The following is an 11,934-nucleotide window of genomic DNA, read 5'->3' on the forward strand; positions in this document are numbered from 1 at the left end:
GGGAGGACTGGGGTATGTCTGAGTCATGTACTTGGTAATGCAGATGATTGCACAAATGAGATGGAAATGAGCATGTCATCAATTAGTTGCTATTCGCTTTGTATGTTATGAAGATTTCACATGATCAGCGATGGAGTCCTGGCCTATACGTTTCCTCCCCTTAAACCCTTTTCATCATTCCTCATGCTTAGTTAAATAATGTTGCTTGGTACATGCAGAAGATCATGGGATACTATGATCTTTCTTCAAAGATCATGATCCCAAGGCATTTCTTCTGAAGATTTCCTGTTTCTTCTCTTATTGTTGCATAGTCACAACCTGTTTCACTCTGTAATGCTGAATGCCTCCCTGGCTATAGGAAGAAGAAGAAGGAAGGGAAGCCTTTTTGCTGTTATGACTGCATTCTGTGTCCAAAAGGATGGATATCTAACCAAACTGGTGAGAGCTGTAGAGTTGTAGTGTATGGGTGGGTGGAGGTTTGGGTAAAGGTAAAGGTTCCCCTTGACAATTTTTGTCCAGTCATGTTTGATTCTAGGGGGCGGTGCTCATCCCCGTTTCCAAGCCATAGAGCCAGTGTTTTGTCCTAAGACAATCTTCCGTGGTCACATGGCCAGTGCGACTTAGATACGGAACGCTGTTACCTTCCCACCGAGGGGTTCCCTATTTATCTACTTGCATTCGCATGCTTTCGAACCGCTAGGTTGGCGGGAGCTAGGACAAGCGACGGGAGCTCACTCCGACGCGTGGATTCGATCTTACAACTGCTGGTCTTCTGACCCTGCAGCACAGGCTTCTGTGGTTTAGCCCGCAGTGCCACCTGTAGGTTTGGGTACGGGAATGTTAAAATATGGGTGAGTGGGAGTTCACACGATTAAAGCCCCCTGGGTCACTGAACTCAGTAGCAACATGAAATCTTAGAACAATGAGGCAAACATTATTCATAAATATTACTGAAGGGGTTGAAGTAGCTGGCCCCTAAGGCAAAATGTTCTGACTCATGGGTGGACTCATGAGTTCAGACTTATGATTGGAACAGAAACTGCAAGTACTGTGGACTCCTACTGTTGAGGGATGAAGCATTAGAAAAGTTGGCAATGCACAGAAGATCAGTAAAGGCTATGAATACCTTTACTGAGTCTGTCCATCTAATCTTAAGTCACTTTCTCCTCCAACTACCATCAACTTTTCTAGCATTCTTGTTGTTTCCAGTAAGTCTTGTCTCCTAATAATATGCCCAAAGTACAACAGCTTTGGTTTCATTAGTGTACCATTAGATGACAAAAAAGAGCTTGATTTGATATTTAATTAAAGTTTTCACTAGGTCTTAGAAGAACATTTACTATTGCATATTTGCCACCCAGAGTAGACCTTTGGTCTAGATGAGCGGGTAGATGTCGAATGAATGAATGAATGAATGAATGAATGAATGAATGAATAAATGAATGAATGAATGAATGAGCGAACAAAACTATGTTGGTTTTTCAGATATGGCTGACTGTTTCAAATGTCCAGAGGATCAGTATCCAAACAGGAATCAGAATTCATGCATCCCCAAGACTGTAACATTCTTATCATATGAAGAACCTTTGGGTATCAGTTTAGCCGTCTGTGCGCTTTCCTTTTCTTTGACCTCTGCTCTGATACTAGGGGTGTTTATGAAGCATCGAGAGACACCCATCGTCAAAGCCAACAATGAGGACCTCACCTACATTCTTCTTGTCACCCTTTTCCTCTGCTTCCTTTGTGCATTGCTGTTGATTGGCCGGCCTGAGAAGGTGACTTGTCTCCTCCGACAAATCACCTTTGGTATCACCTTCACAGTTGCTGTTTCTTCTATACTGGCAAAAATGGTCACTGTGGTACTAGTTTTTAAGGCCACACAGCCAGGATCCAGAATCAAGAAGTGGATGGGGAAAAAACTGGCCAACTCCATTGTTCTTTCTTGTACGGTTCTTCAAGCAATCATTTGTCTTGTGTGGCTGGTGACCTCTCCCCCATTTCCAGATGCTGACCTGCATTCATTGCCAGAAGAAATAGTTCTACAATGCAATGAGTCATCATCCATAATGTTCTATTCTGTCTTAAGCTACATGGATTTGCTGGCCGTGGTCAGCTTTATTCTGGCTTTCTTTGCCCGGAAGTTGCCTGACAGCTTTAAGGAAGCCAAGTTCATTACTTTTAGCATGTTAGTGTTTTGTAGTGTGTGGCTGACTTTTATTCCAACATATTTGTGCACCAAAGGAAAATATGCATCAGCTGTGGAGAGCTTCTCTATCTTAGCTTCAGGAGCTGGGCTGCTGGCTTGCATCTTTGTCCCCAAGTGTTACATTATTCTTTTGAAGCCTGAATTGAATAAGAGGGAACATTTTGGAAGGAGATAACATTGGACAAGGACGCTTGCTGGAGCTGCTTTCTATACCTTCTAACCAGGTGGAGGATTTCTATGACATGTCATACTTTTTTTGCAACCTATGTTCGATCTTATGGGTGGGTTTGAACAAGTATACAAGTAATCTGGTGAGAAAAGCTTTATAGACATGTTTGAACTTGCTTATGCGTTCAAAATGTAGGTTGCAGAGAAATTGTGAAATGTGATAGAAATCTTCGCCCTACAATGACCTTTTATTACTCTTCTAAAGAAAGTGAGGAACATAAGCAGATTTCTTTTTCTTTTTCTCCTTCTTCTTTGTAAAAGAGTTTCTAGGAATTTAATTATCCCATTTGTTAGCAGAGCACAATGTAGAATATTTAGAACCCTGGAGAAGTTAGACCAATTGTCCCACTTTCTCCCTGATTAAAACATAACTGCTGTACTATGGTGATGGCAGAATAAGTGGCCCACATAGATCATTTTGCATGAGATCTAACAACTTGGTGCTCTTCCTCTCAATCCTTATAGGGAATGAGGGCCCCAAACCCTTTTCTGTGACACAGCTTATGCATCTGGTTGTTCACTTTGCATTGTGTGCCTCTACCTTGACAACCTGCACCAACGTTGTGGTTCTGTAGCTGAAGGATTGCCTTTGGATCTCCCTATGCAAAGTGATAGTGGCAGAACGCTAAGCTTTTTCAATCTTGTGTCTTGGCCAGTGCTGAATCTTCTTGATGAAACTAAAAGACTCATTTTATAGACAACACTAAAATGTAAGAACTAAAATATATATTTTATTATTTTTCTTTATTATGTGTTCTCTATTCTCAATATGTACTGAAAAGCCTTTGTCCTCTACAGCTGAAGCAGGTTATCATGTTGCAGTGCAAACTAGAAACAAACAGAACATCATTGAGAGTATTCACATTGATTCAACTGGGAAATTCACATTGTATAAAGCTACTTTCAATTCCTTCTCCACACATCTATGCTTAATAAAGACATCTTCATGACTGTTTGAACATGCAGCGGGGATGTGATTATTTCTCTGTTAATAAATCTTCTACCCAGTGTTCCTTTATGGAAGTGCACTTTTTTATCACCTAAGGGTGTGACTACAGTGACAAAAAATGTGAGTCATGCTATGGGATTAAGATGGCTAGATTCACATTTCTTTCATTGACCACACAAAAGTAAATGAGAATCACTGTGGCTTCTGCTTTTCCCCTCGATGAAACCATTCACATCAGTTCAGATGGTGTAATTACTGAAACCAAGGCAGAGAAATGTTTGCTGTGGTTACCAGGATGGCAGAGCAGCTGTGGTGAGGGAGAAGATCCAGCCAGGGAGGGTTATATCTTTGCAAATAATGCCATTTCATTTCTGTAAAAAAAAAAAAATTGTTCACCAGTGCTGTGGTATGGCAGTTAGATAGTCAGATAGACAGACAGACAGGAAGGAAGGAAGGAAGGAAGGAAGGAAGGAAGGAAGGAAGAAGGTGCCATCAGGCCCTTGTTTACAGCTTATTAAGTTAGTTCTCCTGTAGTAACACCTACTTCACAACTGTGGGAGAGCTAACTGCAAACAAGGCCGTTTAGTCAATTTCCCTCTCCCAATGTGTCCAGTTAATGTGAAGGGGCACAGGGAAACCCAAATTCCCCAGTTTGACTTCAGAGCAAGTGAATTCAAATTATTGAGTCAGACTCAAATTATTGAATGCAGCAATCAAAGCAAAAATGTCCCTTTCACAGTTCTTTTTAGAATTAAACTTCAGTCTCACCAGTTCCCTGACCCTGGCAGCTTGTGATTTAAAGTCGGTAAATCCATAGGAATTTGCTGGAAGGAAAGTTAATCACATTTCTCAAAGTTACTCTTTATGCTCTTATTTCTACTTTTTTCATCTCATGGGCTTTTGTTGATGACCGTGGAAAGGAAGTGGTTCCTTAGCTGAAGGATAATCTATGGGCTACAGTTACAATGTCCCAAAACTGGATTATCTCCAGGAATGACCACACTGGTAAAAAAATGCAGGAAATTCTCCAAGAGGGGGCTGATAGATTTGCATTTTTTCCTTTGACCACGCGATGGAAAAGGAAAGGAAAGTCAACCGAGAACGCCCCTCAATATTTTTTGCCCCCATCACTAGGGCTTCCACTTTTCTGTTCTTTTCTCTTAATGGATTCATTTACATCAGTTCAGGTGGTGTGATCATTTGAACTGATGCAGGAAAGCCACCACACCACATATATCCATAGGAATGGTGAAAAAGGCCTCTATTTGTCAGTAAGACTTTTCTTTTTCTTAAAAAAAAACCAGCTTCGGAATGGTGAGCAAAGCGTCTCTCTGGTGACAAGACATATAAAAGGAGAGGAGGAAGCCAGAGCAGGAAATCTGCATTTATAGCTTCTAAGGTAGGTCCCTTGTAACCGCATCTCCTGCAGGGTTACAATAGAACTGCAACCAATCTGTGAATAAGGTTTTCTTCCTCTTTCCCTATGTCCAGTTAATGTGAACAGATCCTAAGAAGTTCAGCTTTCTGGTATCAGAAAGCTAAAACCCACAGGTATTTCCAAAACCATTATATTAGAGACTCCTTGTATATCATATGGGAAAAGATAAAAAAGAAAATGTACACAAAATACCAGGATGGCTCTCACCTATGTAAGCATTTGTTCATCCCAATCTTCTGAACTTGAAATACTGTAAGACCTTATAGACCAGGGATTAGACGCAACGTGGTGGCCCATAATGCAAATACAATCTAGATATGAAAGGGATTAAAAATGTATGAATTGTATAAAGAACAGACAATGTTTGACCAACTAATGTTTACAGCAGATGATAAATTAATTAGGAAAATATATAAATTTCTTTTACATTGGAAAATGGAGGACGAACAGGTCAAAGAAACGATGGTTCAATGGGCAAACAATTTTAAACATAATATCGGCATTGAAAAAATGACAAAAACTGTGGTCTAGAAACTATAAAATGACAATGGCAACATCTTATAAAGAGAACTTATACAAAATGTTTTATAGATGGCATTTACCATCTGATAGATTAGCCAAAATGTACTCTAATAGGTCAAGTAAATATTGGAAATGTCATAAAAAAAACCTGGAACTTATTATCATCTTTGGTGGACCTGTGATAAAGCAAAAAGTTTTTGGGAAAAAAACACATATATGGCTTGTTAAAATAATCAAAAAACATGTAGATTTTAAGCCAGAAATCTTTTTACTAGATATAATGCCAGAAAGTGTTGATAAACAATATATATATTTAATACTGCATATTTTAACAGCTGCAAGAATTATATTTGTGCAATACTGGAAAAATTAAGAAACACCTACAGATCAAAAATAATTAAAAAGATATTGGACTGCACCAAAATGGATAGAATGACATTGAAAATCAAAGGAAAAGAAGATGCAGAATATTATCAAACATGGAACTTGTTTTATCAATGGTTAGAAGCATGTTGTATAGATTAGGAGCTTGATATGTATTGTAGTGTTATTGGCAAATGATTGTGGGCTGAACCCAGGTGATACGACGTTAAATAAGCATAGATGGATTTTATATATAATAATAATAAGAAAATTTAAAAAGTGCAGCTTCCCCAATGCAACTTCACAATACAGTAAGTGAATGTGAGTAAATTCCCATTTCCCTCACTATTTAGTTACACACTCAGTGCCTATCAGAAACACATTGTATCATATATATTATTCTCTGGATCTAGATACGTACAAGAAGGTATATAATTCCTTGTTTTGTTTTGTTTTGTTTCCGTGCCAACTTTCTGCAAGTACAGGAACACAATGTTGACCATATCATCCACAAAAATTTCTTGTCAACCTCCCATGATGCTGCTACTTACTAAAATAAAATAAAATGGAATAAAACAAAATAAATGTTTCATTAGGGGCTGTGGGAAAGCCCTGCTCAAGGTCGTTAGCTGTGTTCCTGTTACAATTCATGTTCTGCCTACTGGCCTGCCAATCAGCTGATTGGTGGGCCAATAAGCAGCCACCCACCCCCACAGCCACCCACCCTCACAGCCTATCTCCCGCCCCCTTCCTCTCCCTACCTTAGCCGCCTGGATTCCCCTAGCCTGCCATAAAAGAATCCAGGCTGCCCTTTGCAAATATGGAGGCTGCAACTTTCCTATCCTAAATGAAGCCACAGCCACCATCTTTGCAAAGGGCAGCCAGTCTCCCTTTCTATAGGTTGTGGCTGTGGAGGCCAGTTGGAGTTGATGGTGGAGATTACAGTGCGGGGTGTCGGCAGGGTTGGCGGGGGGCATTGGTGGCACAGGGGGACACAGGGGATGGCAGCATGGTGGGGGAGGTGGCACAGTGGTGGTCTGCAGCATCAGGTTTTTTTTAGTAATGTCCCCACGAATCACTGAATAAATTCGTGCTTCATTGGTTTATGGGAGAGCTTTATTGCTTCGTCAAATTTGACGAATCTCAAAGCAGAATGACTCACCAAAATGGCGAGTCGCCCCCCATCTCTAGTCACTGTGTATTAGATCTAGCATCTTTGTCCTTTGTCTCTTAGTTCTTAGTGGGAATTAAAATCAGTCACCTCTCTTTTGGATAATCTTTGTGCTCCAGCTCCTGCTATTTGTATCTCTTATGTTATTGTTCATATAACCATAGAAAGGAAGTGGTTCCATAGCTGAAGAACCATCTTCTGGTCACAATGTCCTAAAAATTGGCTTATCTCGGGGTGTGTACATATTGGTAACAAATTCAGATATTTCTTCAGGAGTGGGGCCAGCTGATTTGCAATTTTCCCATTGAAAACATGACACAAAAATGCAAATTAACTCAGAGACTGCCAATCCAAATCCTGTAGTTTCTGCCTCCACCAATGGGGCTTTCACTTTGAAAAGCAAACAATCAGATCCATTCATACCAGGCAGTGTGATCACTTGAACTGATGCAGAAAGGTCACTACACCATCTTTTGCAGTTATATTAGTGTCCTCTGTACTTTCAGCACTTCTCTCTGATACCCTGACATGAATTGCGGAGTAAATACCAATAATGTTGGTCTCCCCTTGACCTGCATAATTTATCCACCTTATCTAGCAAATCGTTTGCTAATTTAATTCTGGTCTGAGAGGAGAAGTGAAGCTAAGGGGAGTACTATATACACTTTACAGGTTATGGAGGTGAGATGGTGAGAAAACATGAAAAGAATAATCTGAGATATAATCTCAGAACTTCAGAACTGCAAAGCATCTGATGGATCATTAAGTTCAGCCCCTGTCATGGAGGTCCAGTGGAGAATTGAATTCCCAGCCTCTGGGAATTGCAGCCAGATACCTAAAGTTCTGAGCTATCCACCAGCAGAAAAACAACTCCCAGAAATTGAAAATGCAATAATTAGTCTGATCCATATGACCAATGAAAGTTAATTCCTGTCTGGCCCTAGACCTGGCTATTTAATTGATAGTCTTTTTCTGTACCCATTTACTTAATAAGAAAACAGTACTTATGGACAGATCTGGTAAACATGTTATTCAGCAATGCCAAGGACACCCAATTTAGTGTGGTTTAAGTCACCTATGATCATCAAAATCAGTTCAGAGTAATTCTGATGCTTCTAAAATTCCCTTTGGAATTCTCGTGGAGAATAACAACATTCTCAACATATTCAGTGATATAACTCTCTCTCTACCCTCCAGAATAAACAAGCAAGATTGAAAGGTATGAGAGTTCCTTAAGGCTGACCTTTGGTTGCTTTATGATCTGTATTGCTTGCTTCAAACTAATCTGTCAGTAGAATTATTACTCAACATGTGAAGAGTTTAAAAGAACAGCAGCTCTGTAAATAAACTGTTGAAGCTTAGTCAAATGAATCCCTAGGTCTACCAGAGAAAAGAGCCTTAGGCTATGTACCAATGTTGATTCAGTGAGATTTTCTTCAGTAACTGTTTCAGGCTGTTAGTTTCTGCAGGCAAAAAGTCTCAAGCCCTACTTTTATCATGATTGTCTTGGCAGCAGTTTGAAACAGAAGCATCTGTCTTCAAAGAGACATCTGCAATGAAGACATTGGTAGTTGAACTCTTGCTGATTCTGATTCTGCTCCCCCACGTGGTGTGCCAGTTGCAAGTTGTAAACTGTGAAATGTCTGATTTTCAAACTGTTCAGAGGTATTATAAGCCTGGAGAGTTCATCATTGGAGCTATCCTGTCCCAGTCGGCTTTCTTTGTCCATCCATCCAAATTTGAGGGGAAAAGGTCTGTATCTATATAATATAAAGATAATTTATTTGCATATAATTTCTTCTTCTTCTTCTTCTTCTTCTTCTTCTTCTTCTTCTTCTTCTTCTTCTTCTTCTTCTTCTTCTTCTTCTTCTTCTTCTTCTTCTTCTTCTTCTTCTTCTTCTTCAAATTACTGTACTTTCACCCATAGGTTGACATGAACCAGGCATAGCCATGGACATTCACAAGACTGTCTTTACTAGCATGACAAACAACACTTCAAGCATACTAGACATACTAGCATACTTACCTGTGCTAAGATTAGGGATTCTTGTTTTGCATGTGGAGTCAAAGATGACCAACACTTTCTGAGTCCCCCTAAAGGTAAAAAGATGGGGCTAAAATGCAATACAATACAATCATACAAAATAAACGTTCCACCAAGAACCTAAAGATCATTGAATTCCAGTCTGATAAGAATCTCCTTACATTAAAATGTATTTTTAAATAGAGAATATGTCACTTACAATGGTAAATTCTATTTTCCATCTATGTCTTTTGCAGATATTAGACAACACTTTAAATTCTGTATAGCGGAAGGCTTGATTTTATTATCTACTTATTTATTTCACATAATTCACCTTCACCTTTGTGGAGAGAAACTGCCTAATCCAATATGGAAAAGACAAACAAACAAGAAAGCTAAGCAATGCAAATGTATGCCTGTGACAGAAATGTACAATTCCCTTCACAGTGTACTGACAGAAAACTACCAACATGTCCTGGCTCTGGCATTTGCTATCAAGGAGATCAATGAAAACCCACAACTTTTACCCAACATTACTCTGGGTTTTGATATTTATGAGGGAACTCTTGGCAAAAGGTGGACTTATCAAGCTATCCTGCAATTTATTTCTCCAGTGGTGAATTTTCTCCCCAACTACCAATGTGGAAACCAGGACAATCTACTGGCGGTCATTGAGGAACTAAGTACCAGTCTCCTCCACCAGGTCCCATATATTTTGGGCACCTACAAGGTTGCACAGGTAGGGATGAGATAATCATGTGAGTATTTGTGCTTTAAGCATATATTCAGGCATACGTTGCAAATCTTTCTCATTCTGTATGTGACTATGTAGCATATTAAGATTTCATTCAGTTACTAAATCCTAAGAAAGTATTTTAATAATCATAATAATAATGTAAATGATTGATGGAAATAATAATTTTGATATGCACGAAAATACAAATGTATCTACTTTTGTGAACATATGCAAAAGATAATATGCCATTCTGTAGATCACAGCATTTATACTGTCCCTCTCTCATCAGCTCCTGTACTGCTATGGTACGGTAAATACAGAGGATATCAGCCACCTCTCTTTATATGAGATGGTACCAAAAGGAACCCTACAATATAGGGGGATCCTCCTATTGCTACAGCATTTCAATTGGAAATGGATTGGATTCATTACTGCAGGAGAATTGATCCTGGAATGGTTCACCCAAAACATGCTTCCAGAATTTTCGAGGAGTGGCATCTGCTTTGCTATGATGGAATCATTAATCAGTATACATTATGATACTGAAAGGGGGAGTTTTATGGATAGCATAGGGAAAGTGTTCAATAAAGTCATAAGCAGCAACATCAATGTGTCAATATTCTGTGGAGACACAAATACAGTGGCCTTATTGCAATGGTTGCTTACAACAGGGACGAGACTTTCAATACAACAACCAAAAGGTAAAGTTTGGATTTGGACTATTGGGATGGAGCTAAAACATACGAGTGGACAAACAACTTGGGAAATTCAAATCTTCCATGGCTCTATATCATTTTCACTTCCCTCCAAAGAGCTTCAAGGATTTCAGCAATTCCTTCAGAGCAGAAACCCTTCCAATGCACATGGTGATGATTTTATCAAGGATTTTTGGACTTGTATATTCAACGGTACCTTCAGAGATGTTTTTGAGGGAGATGTGAATCGGGACATGTGCACTAGAGAAGAAATGTTGAAGAGCCTTCCCAACGATATTTCCCCAAAGAGGACACAATGGCAGAGCTACAGTATCTACAATGCAGTCTATACAATGGCGTATGCTTTGGATGCCATTTATTCATCCACTGTCCTGAAGAAAGTAAAACAGAAATCTCTACAGGCTTGGCAGGTAATGAATTCAACAGTGTAATCAGGTTTTAGTATAGGTTTCAGCAGTGTGGAGTCTGACATTTATGCAGTATGAGTGTTTCCATTCCAATGCTGGTATTGATTGATGGCAGCTAATTATCTGGGGAAAAACAATTATATTTCCGTTGGAACTTAACTGACAGTTCCAAGGAAAAAGAAAAATTATCACTGCCCACATCTTTGCTAAGACATTATTGCTTTGCTCTTGTGTGCTCACCACACTTGTGTGAAATGAATAATTTTATTTCAAATGTGGGTGGGTAGCAGAACTTGAGATTAGGTTCTAAATTGTCTGTGTTCTTCTCTATGAGAATATATCCATCCAGATTGCATTTTCCCCTTCTAGAGTCAGATCTCTGATATTGGTAATGAAATTGTGTTTTCTTTTTTCAATTCAGCTCCACCATGTACTGAAGTCTGTGTCATTTAACAACAGTGCAGGGGAAAAGATTTCTTTGGATCAGAAGGGGGAGCTACTTCCACGGTTGGACATCATCAACTGGGTCACCTTTCCAAACCAATCTTTCTATGGAATTAAGGTTGGGTGGATGGATCTCAAGGTTCCTTCTCAAAAAGCACTCATCATAAATGAGGATGCTGTGGTATGGCACAACTGGTTTAACCAGGTAGGACTTGAGTGAATGCATTTATGTAGGTATATTTAAAATGAATGATTTTTTTCTCAACAAGATTTGTGAGCTATTTTTGTTTCCTGTTCATGCAATACCTTGTTTCCCCGAAAATAGTATATTACATTAATTTTTGCTCCCAAAATGCATTAGGGCTTATTTTAAGGGGATGTTTCATTTTTGTCATGTATAATCATCTGCATTCATTCAAATGCAGTCATATCATCTTATTCTGATTGCTGCACAATGGTGGAGGGAGGGGTTTCACTTAACTAGGGCTTATTTTTGGAGTAGGACTTATATTACGAGCATCCTGAATAATCATACTAGGGCTTATTTTCAGGTTAGGTCTTATTTTAGGGGAAACAGGTACTATGTTCTATCACTATTCCAAGGTATTTCTTCTTCAGGTTTTTTTTCCTTCTCTCTCCTTGTTGGGTAGACACGGCCTGTTTCTCTCTGCAACGCCAAATGCTTCCCGGGCTACAGGAAGGAAAAGAAGGAGCAGGAGTCTTTCTGCTGC

The 11,934-nt window shown here is 39.3% G+C and overlaps 1 protein-coding gene across 1 annotated transcript; it reads left to right on the top strand.

Moving 5' to 3' along the window:
* Positions 1-833: 833 nt before the first annotated feature.
* On the top strand, positions 834-6,243 carry LOC110070264 (vomeronasal type-2 receptor 26-like). Its single transcript, XM_078378044.1, has one exon. It carries the CDS (start codon positions 1,455-1,457, stop codon positions 2,379-2,381), a length of 927 nt encoding a protein of 308 aa, XP_078234170.1. The 5' UTR covers positions 834-1,454; the 3' UTR covers positions 2,382-6,243.
* The last annotated feature ends 5,691 nt before the right edge of the window (positions 6,244-11,934 follow it).

The sequence above is a fragment of the Pogona vitticeps genome, chromosome 6 (genome assembly GCF_051106095.1).
Source record: "Pogona vitticeps strain Pit_001003342236 chromosome 6, PviZW2.1, whole genome shotgun sequence".
Classification (NCBI taxonomy): Eukaryota; Metazoa; Chordata; class Lepidosauria; order Squamata; family Agamidae; genus Pogona; species Pogona vitticeps.